At 44.8% G+C, this 21,338-nt stretch overlaps 1 protein-coding gene across 2 annotated transcripts in view; it reads left to right on the forward strand.

The window, feature by feature from the left end:
- The window catches only part of IGDCC4 (immunoglobulin superfamily DCC subclass member 4), a 166,294-nt gene that overhangs the window by 98,207 nt on the left and 46,749 nt on the right, over positions 1-21,338 (forward strand). For both annotated transcript variants that reach the window (XM_054043154.1, XM_054043155.1), the window contains 3 exons: positions 14,545-14,682; positions 19,175-19,330; positions 19,830-20,240. In XM_054043154.1, coding sequence (XP_053899129.1) covers positions 14,545-14,682; positions 19,175-19,330; positions 19,830-20,240 — 705 coding nt within the window. The remainder of the gene's footprint in view (positions 1-14,544; positions 14,683-19,174; positions 19,331-19,829; positions 20,241-21,338) is intronic.

Here is a 21,338-nt window from a genome sequence, read left to right on the forward strand (position 1 = left end):
GCCATCTTTACATAGTCGTTCTGCAGAGTGGAGTCTGCTGGAAAATCATGAATATGCCCTGCTAAGCTTGGCTGGCTAAAGTTTGAGCAATTCTTAATGTTTATCAGTGAATAAAGGGGCATCCATAGTGCAGTCTGTCTGGCTCTGCTCCCTTTTGGCTTAATGAAGAACAGTTCTAAACGTGTGTAGGGAAACAGCGAGCCATTGTTGACAGCTTTACAGGAGGCTGAATGGTGGGCAAAGTGCACCCTGACTGATTAGCAGCAGACCTTAAGACTGCCTGTAAATACAGCTCTGTGCCCTGCAGGCCTCAAGGCTTCTAAAAAAAATAAATAAATCCACAAATCAGTTCCTGGAAGAATGCCATGGCTTGGTCTCTCGCTGGGCTTTTGGGAACACATCGTTTAGAATGTTGACTTCCTAGGTGAATCGGTACATTAAAGGGTTTAATTTCTGAGCAGAAATCCATGTTGGCTGTGTAAGGAAGTTGAGAGGAGTGAAACAGAACTGTCTGGTGGCCTCTTCTTTCACTGGGATTAGGCTCCACTGGCTTCCCAGAGTCTCAACTCCAGAGCACAGACAAGGGAAAACTGTTTTACAGACTGTTCATCTCAAGCCAGTTGGACAGACGTTGCCCAGAACTGCTCCCAGCAATCATGCTTAACCAGTGTAACACTCTCGATAGAAATACTTGGAAAGTTTTTTGTGACATTTACCCTGTGTGTGTGTGTGTGCACACGCGCACTCTACATACACTCTTTGATCCTCACTTTGAAAGGGCCTTGAATGAGTCTTTTTTTGTGGGTTTCTTTTGAAGGTGCCATTTTATCCTGCCACTTTGGTATCTAAGTACTTGACTTTGCTCATAAATCAGGCACTTATATATGTCTACATGAAGTGGTAACATTTGTACCAGCTGTTATGCATGCAGGAGAGTGGCTGCTTTTTAAAAACTAGAGTGGATTTTTATTTGTTAGTGACTTGGGGATATTTTTTCCGGTGGTCTAGACTTCCAGCTATTTTATTTGAGGGCAATGATTTGAGCACAGGAGGTGAAAACTCTTGGGGTCTAATCTGGATACCTTCACTGGCAATAGGAAAATCATTTAACTTCTCATGCTTTTGTTTCCCATTCTATATTTATCATCGCTTTAAATACTTAGTACTATTTTATTAATAATAATATTCACATTACCCTAGCACAGACTTGATATATGGAAAGACACAGCGTTCCAAAGAGTTATAAGCTAAAAGATATGTTCTTACCTGTTGTCTTGCCCAGAGAATCACTGCACTAACTGTCTGCAAAGCAGTGCAAAGCGTATACAGTATAAAAGACACAATATGAAAGCTCATGTATGTAGGTGGGCAGAAGAGACCAAGGCTGGCTAATGCAGCATCCTCGGTGTAATCAAAGCAGAGAGAAAAGCATCTCCACGTTCAAAAATATCCTTTATGCCTACCTTGTGCACTGACCTGACTGCTCCACTGCAGCCTAAAAAAGAAAAAGACACGAACATCTCCACGAAGGAAGCGAGGAACATGGGCATTGCCACACCTCATCAGAGCAATGGTCTGTGTAGCCAAGGGTCCTGTCCCCAACAGTGGTCAGGGCCAGATTTTGTTTTTGTTTTGAGCTTTTGATGCTATGTAGCGTTAGAGGTTCTAATTCTCCAAGTCGTTTAAGCGTGTGCCTAACTCTGTGCATGTAAGTAGTTCTCAATGCCTAAAAGAAGGCACATGCTCAAGCACTTTGGTGAATGGAGAGGGAAAAAGAGGACCAAACCGGAACTTTTTTATCCAGAATCACCCCACTCTAGAGGTACAGGACGAATCACTTTTTATCCAGAATCACCCCACTCTAGAGGTACAGGACGAATCACTTTTTATCCAGAATCACCCCACTCTAGAGGTACAGGAAGATTCCACTCTGGACCTGGGACGGTTGTAGCAGAAACTACAAACTTGCTGACATTGTTTTGCAAAACCTAACACTGGGCCAGTGTTCCTGAGCTGGTGTAAATCAGTGTTGCCCCACTGATGTCAGTGGGACTGTGCTGATCTACGCCAGCTCAGGATACGTCTCATTCAGCGCGGCGCTGTGCAGAGATTTATTGCTATATGCAGATACCGAAGCTCATGTTTCAGAGGCTCTAATGCTTTTGCCTGACTGCCATGGTTGTGGGCAGAATACCAGGCTTGAACTTTGAAGAGGGACGAGTGGTTTTAGGAGCCTAACTTCAAAGCGCCCAGTTTGAGACCATCGGAAAGGGCCTGAATTTCAGATGTCTCAAGTGGGACGCCCCGAATCACTAGTCACTTGAAAGTGTTGACCTGGCTTCGTTCTGGGACCAGCTCATCTCTGGGCCACTTGGTGTTTGTGTTTCCTTGTATGCACTGTGTGCACGCTCTCTCTGTGTTCTGATGAGCACTGCTATAAATCCAGAAATGCTTGTGACACCGTTTTGGAGTCTCTTATTATGTAGATTGTCCCAGAACTGTTCATGACACACTTTGAGTACATAGGTGGTGTGCAAACATCCTGCTTCAGAGATCTTAGAATCTAATCACCCCAAACCTCTTTGTTCTCCAATCCTTCCCAGATGGGCAGCATCCACAAGAAAAACTCATAGATAGCGCCACAAGAGGATCTAGCCAGACGGGAAAGGCAGCTTTGTGGGACGTTACTTCTCTTCCTTTGTCGTCGTCATCTTCCCCGCTGCACAATCCGTATGGCCCCTGAGTTGTGGGGCGTGGGGGTAGGGGAAAGTTTTGCAAGCACAATGCCTGTATTTCCGAAGGGGCATGCTTTGCAATGGATAATTTGCCTCTTTATTAGCTGCAGAATAACAGGAGCAGTAGCACTGACTTTCTCAATTGAACAGCTGCTAGGTGCTAGAATCTGTTCCCAGAGGAGATCTATAAGGATGAATTTCAGACTCCTACTCCGCAGAGGGTGAGAAAGTTCATGGAAAAGAAGATTGAGATACCGAGATATCCGGCAATCAAGCAACAAACTGTTGACATGTGAGAGCTGACGGTGTCGCGTCATGTTTAACCTATAGTGTCTTAGCTGATGCAGAGCGTTTATGGAATCTAGGGGAGATGTGTCAATTCCATCTCTGGAAGAAGTCTCCTAGTCACTGAAAGTGACCATCGGAAATGAGCTGAGCAAATAACATTCCCCCCCGTTGCATTTGGAGTATTTTTAGCTGATGATGTGCACTAGCAACAACAGAAAAGGATACCTTTATGCTTGCCGTTTGGGCCTGTTTTTAATAAATCTGTCTCAAAGTTTTGAGATTGTCCCTTTGTTAAATTTTCAAACAAGCAACTGCATGCTTTCTCCCATGCTGCCCCGCATGCTGGAAGGCACTCCCTTTAAACATCCTCAAAGTCACCTCATTGTCCTCCTTCAAATCCCTGTTCAAAACTCGCCTTTGCTGTGATGCCTTCAAAAAACCTGACAATGGTTAGGTAGCTGGTGCGCTGAGATCACTGTCAGTCACGATGACATAAGAACATAAGAGCGGCCATACTGGGTCAGACCAAAGGTCCATCTAGCCCAGTATCCTGTCTTCCAACAACTGCCAACGTCAGGTGCTTCAGAGGGAATGAACAGAACAGGGAATCATCAAGTGATCCATCCCCGGTCACCCATTCCCAGCTTTTGGCAAACAGAGGCTAGGGACATCATCCCTGTCCATCCTGACTAATAGCCATGGATGGACCTATCCTCCATGAACTTATCTAGTTCTTTTTTGAACCGTATTATAGTCTTGACCTTCACAACATCCTCTGGCAAAGAGTTCCACAGACTGACTCTGCGTTGTGTGAAAAAATACTTCCCTTTGTTTGTTTTAAACCTGCTGCCTATTAATTTCATTTGGTGACCCCAAGTCCTTGTGTTATGAGAAGGAGTAAATAACACTTCCTTATTTACTTTTTCTACACCAATCATATCCCCCCTTAGTCGTCTCTTTTCCAAGCTGAAAAGTCCCAATCTTATGACTCTCTCCTCATACGGAAGCCGTTCCATACCCCAGATCGTTTTTGTTGCCCTTTTCTTATTCCTAGATATCTTTTTTGAGATATGCAGTATTCAAGATGTGGGCGTACCATGGGTTTATATAGAGGCAATATGATATTTTCTGTCTTCTTATCTATCCCTTTCTTAATGATTCCCAACATTCTGTTCGCTTTTTTGACTGCCACTGCACAGTGAGAAGATGTCTTAAGGTTTCCTTGTACTCCCCTGTCTGTCTGTAACCGTCTGTTGTCTCTTATCTTATAATTAGATTGTAAGATCTTTGGGACAAGGAGTCTTTGTTTTGTGTTCGTACTGCACCTAGCACAATGAGGTCCTGGTTCATGACTGGAGCTCCTAAGTGCTATAGTAATACAAATAATTATAATAATGTTTGGATCTCAGGTTTGGGTTTGATATTTTCTTCAATATTTACTTGATTACTCTTCTGATTGGAAACGGGGACCATTTTTCTGATGCCTGGGAGCACTTTCACCAAAGACTTGGATGATTCTAAAAAATCTCATTCACTTTTCACCGCTTACTCTATGCTACAATAATAATGGAGGAGCAACTAGTAAAACATACAAAAACTAACAGTAAAATTTTTTTTAAGTACATCAGAAGTAAGAAGAATGACAATCAGAGGGGCCATTGGATGATCAAGGTGCTACAGGAGCACTCGAAGACAAAATTGTTGTGGAGAAGCTAAATAAATTCTTTGCATTGGTCTTCACTGAAGAGGATGTGAGGGAGATTCCTATACCTGAGTCATTCTTTGTCGGTGGCAATCTAAGGTACTGTCCCACATTGAAGTGTCAATAGAGGAAGTTTTGGAACAAACTGAAAAATTAAACCGTGATAAGTCATCAGGACCACATGGTATTCACCCAAGAGTTCTGAAGGAACTCAAATATGAAATTACAGAAATACTAACCGTGATATGTACCTATTGTTTAAATCAGCCTCTGTACCAGATGACTGAAGGCTCCAGAGGTGATCCTGGCAATTACAGGCCAATAATCCTAACTTCAGTACCAGGCAAATTGGTTGAAACTATAGTAAAGAACTGAATTATCAGACACCTAGGTGAGCACAATATGTTGGGAAGAATTAACACGCTTTTGTAAAGGAAAATCTATTAGCTTTCTTTGAGGGAGTCAACAAGCATGTGGACAAGGTGATCCAGTGGATATAGTGCACTTAGACTTCAGAAAGCCTTTGACAAGGTCCCACACCAAAGGCTGTTAGGCACAGTAAGCTGTCATGGGATAAGAAGGAAGGTCTTCTCATGGATCCATAACTGGTTAAAAGATAGGAAACAAAGGATAGGAATACATGGTCAGTTTTCACAATAAAGAGAGTTAATTAGTGGGGTTCCCCAAGGATCGGGGACTTGTGCTGTTCAACATATTCATAAATGATCTGGAAAAAGGGGATGAACAGCGGTGTGGCAAAATTTGCAGATAAAAAATTACTCAAAACAGTTAAATCCAAAGCAGACCGTGAAGAGCTACAAAGGGATCTCACTAAACCAGGTGACTGGGCAACAAAATGGCAGTTGCAATTCAAAGTTGATTAGTGCAAAGTAATGCACATTGGAAAACATAATCCTAACTATACATACAAAATGATGGGGTCTAAATTGGCTGTTACCACTCAAGAAAGAGATCTTAGAGTCATTGTAGATAATTCTCTGATAACATCTACTCAATGTACAACACCAGTAAAAAACAACAACCTAACAGAATGTTAGAAGCCATTAGGAAAGGGATAGATAATAAGAAAATATCATAATGCCTCTATATAAATCCATGGCACCCCCATATCTTGAATACTATCTGAAATTCTGGTCATCCTATCTCAAAAAAGATTTATTAGAATTGGAGAAGGTACAGAGAAGGGCTTCCATACGAGGAGAGATTAAAAAGACCGGGACTGTACCAAATGATTCAGAGGAGGGTGTAAGAACCCTACAGTAGCAAATGTGGAATAATCTGAAACACCCTTCTTCCATTTAGTCTCATCCTCATCCTGGGCTTTAATAGTTAGAGATCGCTTTAAGCCATGCAGAACCTTCCAGAATTTGTATCCTTAATTATGATAATTGTGACTATTCTTCATATCCAACCCTTCTCTGAATCTCGCTAAATTCTTGGCTGCAGTGACTTGTTCTGCAACCACATTAGATGTTGTGTGGAAAAGTATTTCCTTTTACTTGTTTTGAATTTCCCACCTTCACCGGTGCTGACTTTTCATTGTGCCGGGGGGTGCTCGACCCTCAGCTTTGTCCCAGGCCCCGCCCCCACTCCCTTCCCTAAATGCTACACCCCTGCCCCACCTCTTCCCTCTTCCTCCCCCAAGCATGCCATGTCCTCGCTCCTCCCCCGCCTCCTGCATGCTGCGAAACAGCTGATTGCGGTGGGCGGGAGGGAGGGGGAGGCGCTGATCAGCGAGGCCGCCCATTCTTTATATTATTCACCATCCTATTCCTTTCGCATCCAAACATCTTGTTCGCTTTTTGATCGAGGTTTTCATGAAGCTCTGATGCCCAGGTCCTTTCTTGAGTTGATACAGTTAATTGAGAGCTGTATGAGGAGTTTTAACTTCCCCTCCAATGTGTATTACTTGGCATTTGTCAACATTACCTTTCATTTACCATCGTGTTGCCCATTCGCCTAATTTGGTTAGGTCCCTCTGAAGTTCCTCATGCCTCTCTTTAGTCCTGACTAGCCTAAATAACCTTGTGTCATCTGCAAATTTTGCCCTTCCCTGCTCACCCCCCTTTGCGGGTCATTAATAAATGTATTAAACAACACAAGTCCTTGAGAATGCTTGCTGTTAACCTTTTACCATTTAATCCCGCTCTTTGCTTTCTGTCTCTCAGCCACGACAAAGCTTTGCCTCTCACCCCGTGACTGCTCAGCGTCTTCAGTAGTTTCTTGTGCGCAACCTGGTCAGAATCCTTTTGGGAATCTAAATAAATTAGGTCAGCTGGTTCTCCTTCATCCACAACTTTATTGACACATTCAAAGAATTTTAAGCGATTTAGAGAGACATGATTTTCCTTTGCAGAATCCGTGGTGATCAGACTCTATCAGATGATGATCTTCCAGTTATTTAGTTATTCTGTTTTTAATTTATTGTTTCAACCAGTTTGGCAGGTAATGATGTAAGGCTTACGGGTCTATAATTTCCCCAGATCACTCCTAGAGTCTGTTTGACTAGACTAAATTGATTGAGCTTCTTTAGTCTCCCATTACAAGGCATGTTTTCCAGACCTCAGATCATTCTTGGAGGTCGGTGTTCACTGCTGTTAGTGTATTAGGTTTTATGAAGTGTATGAGTCAGAACATCACGCCTCTTGGTGCCATTGGCACTGTGGCTTTGATAGGAAAGGTGCTTTGTTTGGCCGCCTGGCGTAGAACTGCTGGGGGCTCTGTGCTCACCCCTGGCCTCCCTTTTCCAATAGGACTTCAAACTCTGGCATAATTTGGCGGCTGGGACACACAAGCTAAGCTGCTGTGGATGCAGAACTCTAGGGATGAGGACTGAGCTGTTTCTATCGCAACCGCTAGCCGCGGTGGCTGGGCTCTCTGATCCTATGGTAAAAGACCCCCAAAATTGAGTCAAGTTGTAAAACCGTTTAGGAGGTTGTGAGGCACGAGGATCCATTTTACAGGAAAACCCCCCCAAAAGCATGAACCCCTCACCCCCAATTTGTAACCCAAGGGGACATCAGGAGCACCAGAAAAGTCTGGCAAAGCTTTTTGCTAGAAATTGGTGCTCGTCCGATTAAGCAAATCGCTTTCAAAGTGCCTCCCCATGCTCTGTCCTGAAGCGATGCATGGGGTCTGCAGAAGGAAGAGACGGAGTAGCTGCCGTGAGGCGTGGCTGATCGGAGCGTTAAAATCCCGGCATTTCAGGCCCACTCTGGAGTTGGTTGGTGATTCTGGCACCGCGCTGCAGTGGCTTCGAGGAAAGTCTTAAATCAGGCAGAAAAAGAGAAGTGCCCATTAAAGTCTGTGATGGCAGCAGCTTTGTCCCAGGCTATGGGTAGTGAGCAAAGCGCTCCCATCTGGGCGGGTGCTCATTGGCCCGAGCAGAGAGGAGGGGGGTTCTGCTTTATCACTGGATTCTACTTGGAAATACCCAGCCTGGCTCCTGAATGGCCAACTTCATGCCTAGTTAACCCAGTATAGCAGGCTGGGGGGTGCCTTTTGTGCTGCATATGCCCCATGAAGAAGGGGCTGAATAGGTCCATAGGTCCATACCCCATCTGTGCTGCCAGCCTTAAACAGGACACTGCACAAGGGGATTTGAGGGCAGGCCTAGAGCAGGCCCGTGGGCTGTGCTAGTGCCTTGCACCAAAGGTCCGGCAGTCCCAGTGAGGGGTGCAGAGCGAAAGCGGATGCTCTTGCAGCTCACAGGTATGTTGGATGCAGCGGGTGGACTGGGGAACTCCATGACTAGAGGCTGCGACGGTAATACAAATAAATAATAACAATTCCCGATCCCTGCACAAAGCCAGAGCAAACGTCACCCTGTGTGCATGCACAGACGCCTAACTATGTGTTCACCAGCTACCCCAGCGGGTGTAGATCTACTTACATGTTTAAAGTGTAGTGACCCAATACCCATGTCCTCCACTGTCTCCCCTGACCCCGGTTTCTTTCTGGTTCCATCTCAAAATTGCCCTCATGTTTTCCAACCCCCTGCTGGACTTGTTGAGACTTCCCTCCTTCCACTCCCTTGGCTCATTTAGAGCCAGCCTTCTCGCCCTCTGTGTAATATGCCCACACCTGGTGCAGAAGCTTTCTAATCTGCAGCGGGAGAAACCCCCTGTGTCTTATCACTTGAGCATTTCATTTCAAATCTGGATTGAAAATTTCCCTCTCCTCCCTCCCCTGCTCTCCCACAAAAGCGCCACTCTCCACTGTTTCTCCTTGGTAGCTGTGTTATTTCACTCTTCAAAGCATTTTAGGGATATAGGCCCCAATTCAGCACCGGACTCCTGTCCGTGAGTAACACTCTCTCCCTGTTCAGCAAAGCCCCATTCAAGGCAGTGCGATCAGCTGCTTTGCTGAACCGAGAGAGCGTGACTCATGGACTTCCCTGCTTTGCTGACCTGGAGCTGTAGTGTTGATGAAAGACGCTATTCAGAATACAGTTGCATTTATCTGGTACTTCAGCTGACATGGGTCTTTTTAACTCTCTACGTGCATTTTTATAGTAAACACCTCCTGAGTATGTCAAGGAAATCCATGGCCTAACACAACTGCAATTAAGTGGTGTCACACGTGGGTTACAATCAGCAAACCGAGGGCTTGTTTCTGAGTGACAGGCACCGCCTCCCTCTCACTTATTGCTGATGTTTTCTAACACGTGCCTCTGTAATGGAGCGAGTGTGGGTCCTCAGCGCCTGATTCCCCTCTCACTACTTCTCTGCTTGGGTAACTCCAGTGACTTCAGGGTAGAGAATCACCCCCATGATATTTAAACAGTGGGCCAGACTTTTGGCTGGCGTAACTCCACTGAAATCAATATTTTGCCCAATATGTACCGCAGGGAATAGAATGTCTTTTGCCATCCACGGTAGCCCCGTCAGCATGCTAATTTGAGTATCCCTTGAATTTTGCTATAGTGTGATCGTACCTTTGGCTATAAGCCAATGGTGTTTGTAACCTTTTATGTCATAGGCCTGGCCTGGCCTGAATGAATGTAATTGAATGTAGCAAAATCCTGTTCAGCTCCCAGTGTATTTATAAGCATGAAACCAGATCACAGATGCGCCTTTTTCAATCAGTCACTCCTTCTAATGTAATAGTTCCATTGTGTAAAGTGATGATATGTGCTCAGACCTGGCTGAAATACCTACTTTTTCTCTGAACTTTGTTGCGACTCTGCTTGGGTATTTGGAAAGAGTTTGGAGGTTAAATCTTAAGAATGTCCAATATAAATGTTGCCCAGGGTAAAAGTCCACAGCGTGCTTCTTTGTATCTCTGCTTCCATCTGGTGGACAAATGCTGGCTACGGGTCTTTTTCTGCACAGGGTCCTGACTCAGGGATTTTCCCCAGTCCTCTTTTAGAGCATGTTTGCATTATTCTAAAGAAGAAGTCTTCATTCAGACACACTTGGGACTTCAGCAAAATTTGGATCCAGATCTAAACTTTGGGGGGTTGGACCCAACTCCAGTAAAAAACCCACATTCAGTTCACAGCATGGTGCATGGAGTGGGTTTCATAGGTGCCTTGTTGGCAGAAGACCGCAGAAGCTTCCTGTGTTTCTGGGTCTCCACTCTTTAACACTGCAGGAAAAGCTTCTAGGTTAGTTTGAAACAGACATGTCAGTGGGTTACATTTCCTAATCCCAAACTTCCTTGTTGATAATCCTGCTACTTTGCACTAACATAATTCGTTTCATTTCTAGATTATGTGTTTACTTGCGCATAAGAATCTGTTTCCTTGCTAACCTTGGAGTTGGTGTCAACCAACACTAGGGGGAGGTTAACTAGACACTTAGATACCATGGTGATGGGCACCAGTACAAGATAGAGGGCCATGTTGGTTTGTAAGCTGTAAATACACACTTTTTTTCTGCTAATATTGATGACTTCATGTGAATGAAGAGATTCTAATTAGACCAAAGGGGGAGGGGTTAGAATCACTTGATACCGTTGGATCCCAGCAAAGAGGGTAAACTCAGATGTGTGAGACAATCTAGCCCCAATGCTAGCTGCCGCCCAGGAAGACCAAGAAATCCAAGTGGGAATATCCTAACGCTGCATCCCTAGTTTGTGTTTTGCTCTACTACCTGCACCTTAGTTGATGCTCTGTTTCTAATGTCCTGTGTCATGTCTTGGTCTGAGAATTAGAATTTCTGTGCTGAAAACAGCTTCCGGCGCAAGGCTGTCGGCAAAGTTGTGACTTTCTGCACCCGTGCCAAGGAACTGGGAACATTAAGGTATTTTACTGACTCGGAGTGAAATTGTTGGGGGAATGTTATGCCTTCAGAGGAGCCATGGAACTGCTTCTGCCCCTTATTAGAGAGACAAAGTGGGTGAGGTAAGATCTTTTATTGGACCAATTTCTGTTGGGGAGTGGTCTCTTTCACCAACAGATGTTGGTCCAATAAAAGATATTACCTCACCTACCTTGTCTCTCTAATATCCTGGGACTGGTGCGCATATCTACCCCTTATTTACCATGTAGACAATGCCACAGTTAATCCTTAGAAACACATGCATTGCCATACCAGATAAATTTACTTGTCCAGCAAATCCATTGTTCTACCTCTGGTCGTGACCAATGTTTGATATTTTGGAGTTAAACAACCCTCTCACCCTACTAATACAGCTGGGCAACTCTGCAGTGCTGAACATGTAGGAGAGCTGGAGAGCATGCTGGGTGCACGTGTCTTTCTGCAGTTCCTTCCTGTCCCCCCACCTGATCAGTTTACCCCTTAAAGCATAAGATTCAATTCCCCTTATTTTAGCTCACGTTAGGCAGGTGCAGACTCTAACCTCATGCTGTATGTGGCTTTGTTTGCTGATTTGTTCCTAAAGTGGTGACGCATTGGGATCAAAACCAGTAACTTACAGAGTCAAGACGCTTTGGGGTAGATCCTGACCCTGTTGGAGTCCAGAGCGAAACTTCCTTTGACTTCATTGAGGGCACAATTTCACCCATGGTTCATCAGATAAATCACCCCATCCCTTTACCCTGAAAGTGGTTGCATGGCCCCTTTTCACTGACAGTCATGGGTGGGTCTGGCTTCTGGAAGGATGCAGTTTTATTGCCAGAGGGAAGTTGCTGCAGCTGGATTAGGAACGAGGAATTCTTCCATTAATCTTACTCCATGATATATTAGCTTTCTTACTTTTCTTCTCCTTCCACCTTGTCCTCTGCTGAAGAAGAAATTGAGGAGGGCAGGGTGGAGGTGAAGTAGAGAGAATACTTACCCATCTTTATGAAGTGCTTTGAGATCTGAGGATTAAAAATGCTGCATCTAAGAGCTCAATACTGATATTACTGCATGCATTTTGCAATACACCAGGCTGACAATGAAGCATTCCCTCTTGTATGGACACCAAAGGGCTGCCTGTACCTCCCAGTGAAAAGGACGCGCACCTTTTGGTAACTTCAGCAAGCAGGGTCTAAAAGACTGACAGCGTCCTTGAAGGCACAACAATATTCTTTGTCAGGAACGAGAGCACCTAGAGCAACCTTAAGGGAGGTTGTAATTACTTGTATTGTGCAGCACTGCAGATCTCCACCTGGCGAAGAAAACAACAGCATCCTTCAGAAGGCAGTGAATCTCTTTCATTAGCTGCAGAGAGAATAGGATTCCTAGTGTCAAAGCTGCTGTCAACTGATAAAAAATTCTAGTTTTGGCAAAGACATTTCCTGTCTCCGTAACCTCTTCTTATAAACTTGGCTGAGAGAGTCAGAAGGTTCACGTCAAACAAAAAAAGACCACTCTTGAGTGTCCAGAAGTTGTGCGATACATATACACACTGGATATAGATATATCTCCCGATGGCAGTGGTTCCCAAACTTTAACAACCTGTGAACCCCTCTCACTAAAATGTCAAGTCTTGCGAATCCCCTCCTAAAAATGAATATTTCCTGGGATTTTCTCCTTTACCTGAGTATAAATTATAAAAGCCACGATACTGGAAATATAAAATTTGTTTTTATGATATGCTTATTACACACTATTTATTATTAAATATTATTTATCATTACAGCATTTTTATTACATTATGAAAACGGCAACACTCTTCCAAGATCTCACTTTTGTAGCTTGTATCGCTTTGAATAAGCCTGTTATAAGACAAGGCTCCTATGTTTAATCAAGGAGTATCAGATGTGAAACAGCATGAAGGTATTTACGAAGCCAACTCAAAGAGTTCCTCTTACACAAGCATTCAGGTCTTGAGCAGTCCAGGCAAACAACGCACGTTACAACAAAGCTTAAACTTGTTCTTCATAATAATTTTAAAAACAATACGAGCTGCCTATTTAATTTTGGAAAAAGCAAACAATATCCACCTCTCTTTCCATTTCTTATAAGGAGTCTTGAAGTTTAAATCTCCTCAGTGTGATAGAGATGCTTGCTTTGATCTGCTTAGCTCTTGGAAGTCCAGGGGCTCCGGACTGCTGGCCCCGTGCTGCCCAGGGTCCTGAGGGACAGCTCTGTCGCCATTAGGGAATTTTTCCCCGAAAACCCCCTGTAACATTTCGCAGACACCCAGGGGTTCACGAACCTCAGTTTGGGAACCACTGCCCTATGTGAATGCATAAACACTTTGGATTATCTATACATACATCTATAACCTCTGCGTGTTGTATGTAATATATATATTTTGACTTGTTCTTTGTGCACAAAGATGAAGAAGGTGTGGTGTGCAGAGAACTGATCTCTCAGTGGTTGACTTTAAAACCTAGCAGCTGGTTATCAGAATGTCTGTGACAACCTTTCCATATTGAAAACAAAGAAATCCACCTTTCTGCTTACAGACAGGATTCAGCTATTAATGGGTGAAGTAATAAATTTGAACACAAACCAAGGATTTCTAGTATTTTATTCGGTAGCTTCCTAGGAATCCTTAGAAAACCCTTTCCCGACCACAGTTCAGCGTAAAACTTTGCCAGCTTCAACATTGTGGAATTTGGCCACTCATTTTGTGCACACAGCATTTGCAGCTGGGCTCAAAGCCCCTTGAAAATCTGGCCCTTTGTGCTGGTTAAAGGGACGCTGTCAACTAGAGCGAGTCTCAGATTTTACAATTTTAAATAATTAAATTGAACTTTTGTTCTGAAGACAAAAATAATAGCGATGAGGGCTGCTTACCAGATTGAATGTGATGAGAAATTAGATGGACCTAAGATGTAGATTTCAGATCACACTTTGCACTGGAATTCCTCTAAGTCTGGACACGTTCAGATCTGGGGTTCTGGTTTGGTCCATTGTAGAGGTTCTGAACCACAAAGTGCCTGCTCCTTTTATTGGAGCTATGTGGATGGGACCTGGGGTTGGTGCAGAATTTCAGTGGGGCTCCAGGCATGCATCCACTTTCACTCACCTGGATCTGATTGCAGGATCGGAGCAGGACTCTAGATCAGGTTCTACGCTTTCTCAAAGTCCCACAATGTTTGGCTGTGGGCTTGTGGTTCAGGGTTTGACTTGAACAGAAATGTGGATCTGAAATAGAAACCCATTCCCCTGAAGTCTTGCGTGTCCATTCCAAACCCAACCACATGGCACTCCTATTGGAGAACCAGGAAGTGAAGGTAACCAGAAACAAAGGTAAAATTGACCAGACCAGTTGAGTGAACTGCAAAAAATGTAGCAAACTGTGTAAACAGTGAGGAAGAAAAGCCTGTTTTCTGTGTTGGTTTGTTCTTGAAATGGAGGTAAGGAATTTGCTGGTTTTTAATATAAATAGAATGTGGACAACACTTCTTTAAAGAGTTTCTTTTATCCCTCTTTTATTTTTTTCTGGGTTTATTAGGTTCCCAACCAGCAGTGACTCGAGATGTCGCGATTGTTGCTGCTCCAGAGAACACCACAGTGGTAGTTGGAGAGACTGCAGTCATGGAGTGCATGGCCTCTGCAGATCCCACCCCATTTGTCTCTTGGATACGACAGGGTAAATGAAGATAATTATTCTTTTGATGTTGAGAGGAGTCTATGGACACTTTATTTTTAAAATCTATTAAAAGGGAAAGTGCTGTGGAAGAGAGGGCGCTTTTTAAATTGCTAACAACCATATGGGGCTGTGTACGCAGTGATCTGGAGTGTCCTTTCTGAGCTGGGATTACTAATTGAATCTAAAATGTTACAAAGCATGCAACTTATTTTATAGTTGTTTGATCTGTAAAATATATGAAATTCTGGTTACTTGATGCCTTTTGATGTAAATTAGTCATGGCAGTATTGTATGAGCCAGAGCATTGAAGGTCACCGTATAAGGGTCAGGTTGATGACACTTCTTTTGTAGCAGTTCAGAAAGGTTAGTGGGAATTCTAACACATCTGCTGTTGCTTTGTAAAAATAACTTTTGTTATCTTGCAGGATTATAAAATGTGATAAAGATTCTTTAGTCATTTAAGGGGCCTTGTTTTCAAAAGTAAATCCTCTTATGGTCAAGATAACGAAGGTCTGAGAAAGAGTAAAGATATCATTAAGTGCCTATAAACGAGCCAGACTGACTTTCCCGTGTCAAGGGCCGATCAGCCTAAATCAGAAGTAGGGCTGGCGTAACCATCACTGAGATTGTGTCAGATGTTTCACATGAGCGATTAAACGTTGAAACTTGCCATGTGGGTTCTCAGCCCAGGAACCGCTTATCAAAAACATATTGAAAGAGTTTTCAAAAATCTATGTTATGACATAAGCCTCTTTCCTCGCCCTCATAACCATTTAATCAAATCAGTCTTTAGCTGTAACTTGCCCGCTCCAGTGGCTCTTCGTTAATGGCAATGTTTTTGGATGTGCTAATATTTCATATTTCCCCCCTCTCCCCCCCCCCAAAAAAAAAAAAAAAAAGAAAAGAAGCTTGCAGGTCTCAGTGTGGGGAATAAAACCAGGAAGGATTAATCATTGAGGCAAAGCTGGAAGTTTGCATTTCATCCCGTGTTCTTAGGACATAATTAGCAATACCCATCTTTCCCATGCTACATAATTTATTCATTGCTACATCGAGAGCGGTGAGTGCCCAGAGTATTTGTAATCAGAGTCAATTAGCACAGTGAGAGTTTGGGTATTATTTTTTTTTTAATTAAATGGGTGGCGCATTTTCTTTCAAGCTTTGGTTTTTAAATGTTTGTTCCGTGTCCTCGGTTTTTCGGTCTGAATGTCCTTGGCTTAGCATGGATGAGCTGATGGGGCCTCATCAGTCTTCAAGTGGTTATTAAAACAGATTTGGTTCCAAAATGGCAGTAAAAAGCGGGGCTGAGAGACTCTGGATGAGTAAAGTCCTGTCACGTTGAGGGTTTCAAGTGTAGGTTACCAGTTCAAACTCTGCCACGGTTGGTATTGTCAGTTCCATCTGGTTTTCAAGTCACTTGTGTTCAGGCACGTGTGCAAAATGTGCCTGCCGTTGCGTTCCTGAATTGAACGCCTGGGTACTGAATTGTGGGCCCATCCGCAGACCGGGCAGTAAATGTGAGGGTGTGTAGACTTTGCTCACAGCTGCGTTCCACATCGACGGTGCTAGGTGAGTAGCCCTTGCCCCTTGGAGCAAGTCACTACTCGGAGGAGGATGCATCTGTGTACCCTGAAGGCAGGAAGCTTGTCTCCAGCCTTGACTGAATGCAGCCAGCAGTGGGCTGTGGAGCCAGGAAAGGCAGTGTCTTTGGAGGGTGGGGGGAATGGCAGAGTTTCCAGCTGGTGTGTTCTTGCTTGTCAGGATGAGAAGTTGCAGAAGTAGCGAAGATGTTAGCAGCAGTGCCAGGGTCGAAAGCCACCACGGCTCTTGTGCGGGGGAGAGGCGGTGAACGGCATAGTTCCGCACCGTGCATTGGAAGCTGGTGGGTTAGTTTTGAAACCTAAAACAAAGCTCTAAAATAATAAATCAGGCATGAGTGCATGAGCCCCCTCTGCCCCGTCTAGCTCAGCCTGGTAGCTGGCAGGTTGGATTTACAAGCGTCCAGAGAAGCCTCTCCTCCCGCAAGCAAATTCACCCACAAACTCAATCTGGCCCAAAGTCCCCTTGCTTTGCTGAAACCCTGACACAGAGGAGGGGACGCTTGGGTCACGTGGAGTCAACGTCGCTGGCTCCAGGCCACCGGCTCCCTCTGAGGTCTGTTGGGAGCAAGGAGGAAGCAAGGTGGCAGCAGGGGCGGGAGCGGTGAGGGTGGCCTGCGTGGCAGAGAAGCCAAGGGTTGCTTTAAATTACACCCAAGCCATTTTGACTCCTGGCCAGCCCTGGATCAGCGTCCCCCACACTCCTTTGCTCTCCGCTCTCTGTTCTGCGGAACTGCTGGTCCTCTGACCCAACATTGCTCCTGGAGCTTTGCAGCAGTGACGTTACAATTAAAGGTGTTTGGAGAAGGAACGGAAACTGGGCTCATGCCCTTTTCTCATACGCCCCTTCTGAGGCCCCGAGAAGTCCTCCAGCAAAACCAGGCAAGGGGCAAACGCAATTCCCCGGGCTTTCAGGGGGAAGCGGAGGTTCCTCATCACCCCCCAGGATCAGGCCCCAAAGCCATTTATCACTTTCTCCAAGAACTCTTTCTTTGCTGAAATTTCTCATGCCAGGAGAACTGTAGAGTCCCTGGATCTACCCTGCTTTCAAAGTGACAGTGCTGTGCAGGGCCGTGTCCTAGCCACAGCAAGAAACAGACCAGAAGTCTTCAAATGTCGCTGATCTGACAAATCTTTGTCGGTTCCAAGTTAAAGGCTCATGTGGAAAATTCAGCCTTTGCTGTTCATGACAGGGTTAGGTTTCAAAACCCAGGCCAGTAAATTCCCATGTAATCAAACTGGCTAATATGTTACAGGTCAGTAACCAGAGCAGGTACATAAAAATTTATTAGCGGGTTTGGCAAATTCATTGCATCCTCCGTGTTGTGAGCCAGTTCAGTACAGCTTCCAGGAGCCGGACAGGAAAAAATCTCTTCAGTTAATGGTGATTCAGTGCTCTGGCTCTTTGTAAAACAAAATGTGCTTGTGGGGTTTTTAGCAGACAAATACACACTGGATTCCATCCCTCAACCTGGTCCAGTAGGCACGTAATAAAGCAATTATCTTCTTCACATATGTCAGCCTTAGATATGATCTGAATCCAGACACCCCGGAGCATAGGGGATGTTTGGCTCCAAGTCACAACTTCTTGGCTATAGTGGACTAAACCCAGATCCAAACTTGGGATCAGTTTGGATCAGGATGAGAACTAGTCTAAGTCCATCCCTAGGAGAAACCCAATGGTGAAAATGATAAGCATGGGCTATCTCTTCTTCTCAGCCGCTACTCCTTGCCAGCGCAATATAGGTTCTTCTTGGGGAGCGCTGGTGTACGCATTAACTATGGGATTAAATTCTCACCACAGCTCTGCACCTGAAAGATGCCACCCATTACTCAGCAGCAGAACAACTTTGACTTTCATTGTAGCAGAACACGTGCTCTGCTACAGTTAAGGTTGATCTGAATTTGTTCTATAGCATCTATGAGTGTAGAGTGCTAGCATGAGCATTACTGACGTGCTGGGGCTTAGCACAAAGAGGGCACTGTTAAGGTTGTTTTGCGGGGGTGATATTGGTATATTTCCTGGTTTTCAGAGGTTTACGTTAGCTACTCTCCATATTCTGGAAAGACACAAGGCTTAGCTGGCCAACCTTAGCTCTAGGTTAATGAAGTTTGGGGCATTTAATTTTTTATCATAGAGACCATTAAAAAATTGCTTGGATGCAGCATTATTCTTCCTGTTGGTTCTGCATTAGGAAGTAAATTAAGTTAATTAAAAGTTATAGAGCTAGAAGTGGCTTCCCCATTTTCCTCTGTTCTCCTTCAGTTATCCAGCTGAATTGCCCAATTAAAAACTGCCCCTAGTTTCCGGAGGTCAGCTATTTCATTTATTTACTTAAAGGTATTTCCGGGGCGCTCATTGTCCAAGCGTCCGAGCACCACACAAACAATGAAGACTCTTGACAACCATTGGAAGAAGCAGGGAAGTAATACTATCTACATTATCCAAAGGAGAAAACTGAGGCACAGAGTGATTAAGTGATTTGACCGAGGCTATACACATGGGAAGTCAGTGGCAGAGATGGGAATAGAAGCCATTTTATTATTAGTCATATTACAGTAGTACCTCAAGTATAGTCAGATCAGTACTATTTTGTGCTTGGTGCTGTACAGACATGTAGTAAGAGATTGTCCTTATCTCAAATTGCTTCCCGCCTAAATAGTCAAGACGGATAAAGAATGGGTGAGAAAAAAAGTGCCATTTATCCCCATTTTACAGATGGGAAACTGAGGCCCAAAGAGACCAGCTGACTTGTTCAAGGTCATGTACAGAGGCAGAGCTAGGAATTGAACTTTTCATGATGGTTATTAGTTAAAATCTGGAACCCCTGGTGTCTCGCCGGGATCCCTAATGTAGGCTTTACACCCCTGGTGTGTGTTTTTGTGCTCCGCAGATGGGAAGCCTATTTCCACGGACGTGATTGTGTTAGGCCGGACCAACCTCCTAATTCCTCGGGCCCAGCCCCATCACTCTGGCGTGTACGTCTGCCGGGCGAACAAACCCCAGACCAGGCAGTTTGTTACAGCTGCGGCTGAGCTCAGCGTCCTTGGTGAGTTGACAGAATAAACATTTCAGATGTAAACACCGCTCTGGATAATTGCTTTTCCCCTAAAACCACATCCAGAGGCTCCCCCAGAAGTGATGCTCACAGCTCTCTCGCTGTGTCTAAGAGGGGAACGTAATTAGAAGAAAGCCATCAGGACCCAAGTAGTCAATCCGAGCGTGGAATCGTTCTCGATGGCATTATTACCGTTTCATTTTTTTTACTTACTGAAGCATTTTTTTTTTCTTTTTGCAGAGTTCCCTTGTGAAAATCAGTATCAGCAACTAACTTCCAGTATTATAAGGAAGCCGTTGGGGAGACCAGTCTAGGAACAGGGAGCGAGTTGATACAGATTTTTTGGGGCTAGTCTAAATTAAGCCTCAAGAGTTTGCCTGGCAAACCCTCCCGTGTACCTGGAGCTGTTTCAGACATCATGTGGCTTGGGAGGAAAGGGCTTGCCTTGTCTTTTTCTTTTTTTACCTTCATTTCTCTGCTTTTCTTTCAGCACCTCCCAGCATCTCCCAGTCTCCCGAAACTATTTCCCGCACCCGCGCCAGCACAGCCAGGTTTGTCTGCAAAGCAGAAGGGGAGCCCGCCCCCATCATTCATTGGCTGAAGAACGGAGAGCCCATCCTGTCCAATGGCCGGGTGAAAATTCAGAGCAGCGGCAGCCTGGTGATCAACCAGATCGGGCTGGAGGATGCCGGCTATTACCAGTGTGTGGCGGAGAACAGGCTGGGGATGGCATGTGCCACCGCCAAGCTCTCGGTCATTGTGCGGGAGGGCTTGCCGAGTGCTCCCAAGAAGGTGTCCGCCGTCTCCCTGTCTAGCACCACCGTCTTAGTGTCCTGGGAGCGTCCAGAGTACAACAGCGAGCAGATCATTGGCTTTTCCCTGCATTATCAGAAGGCCCTGGGTAGGTGCTCGCGGTTTGCGTAGTTGGGTTGTTGTCACCACCGTAAAATAGCGGTGAGAACACGAATCCACGCGCTGCATGTCCCCCTTTGTGGGCTTGTGCGTCATTATTCATTTTTTAACTACATCTTGCCCAGACAGGAGCGGCCGTTCGCGTGTTCTTATCCTGTCAGATGGGGTGTAATCAAACTGGGTGAGCTTAGCCTGACTGTTCAGGCGGCTATACTGTGGTGTTTGCAGTGCCTCTTCAGAGAACCTGCCACTCATACTATTAACTTCTCCCCACTAGAGTCAGAGAAATCTAGTGAGGCAACGGGGTTTCAGAGCACCTTACCCTAGGATTTTTTGGAAGCTCAGTTTATATGGCAGAGCTGCCCCCTCCCCCCCCCCCACACACTTGTTAAGGCTGTTGTTCTATTAATGGGATGGCGCTAAGGATTTGGAGCCTTAAGACCACCTCTGGCTCTGCTTACCCACTTTTGCACGTGCAGTTCATTGCACCTACCAGTTTTGCACATGCATATTGGGCAATTGGGTGCCCATCTCCCCATTCTGTGCATGCAAGAGGCCACTTTTGTGATGCAATCAGTTGCATGACTGGAAATGGCCGTGCAAAAGTGGAAGCCTGGGATGAAAATTTGACCTTGAACATCTCTGGGGAATGCATGTTTGAAACAGGCCCCGGTGAATCCCACAGATGCAATGAAGAAATAACCATACTGGGATTCTAATCTGGGATCCCAGCCAGACTGAGTAGTTTCCTACCTTCCAAATCACTGTTCCGTCCTCTGGCTGGCTGTGAAAAACTGAAAGAAGAGTAGGTGAACATCTATACTGAGCTCACTCGGACACTTCTGAAAATGTTACCCTCGGAGATTCAGGAGCTTAAATCCCGTTGATGTAGGCACTGCTGAAAACTTTTCTGTTAGTCTTTATTCCATTCTGACCCTGCTGTCCTTTCAATTTTATGTACATTTATTATGATTAAGGCTAAGATTTTGTCACGGATATTTATAGTCAAAGTCACGGACAGGTCACGGGCAAAAAAGAAAAATTAACGGAAGCCGTGACCTGTCCGTGACTTTTACTAAAAATATCC

This window comes from Malaclemys terrapin, chromosome 10 (assembly GCF_027887155.1).
Source record: "Malaclemys terrapin pileata isolate rMalTer1 chromosome 10, rMalTer1.hap1, whole genome shotgun sequence".
NCBI classification, from domain to species: Eukaryota; Metazoa; Chordata; order Testudines; family Emydidae; genus Malaclemys; species Malaclemys terrapin.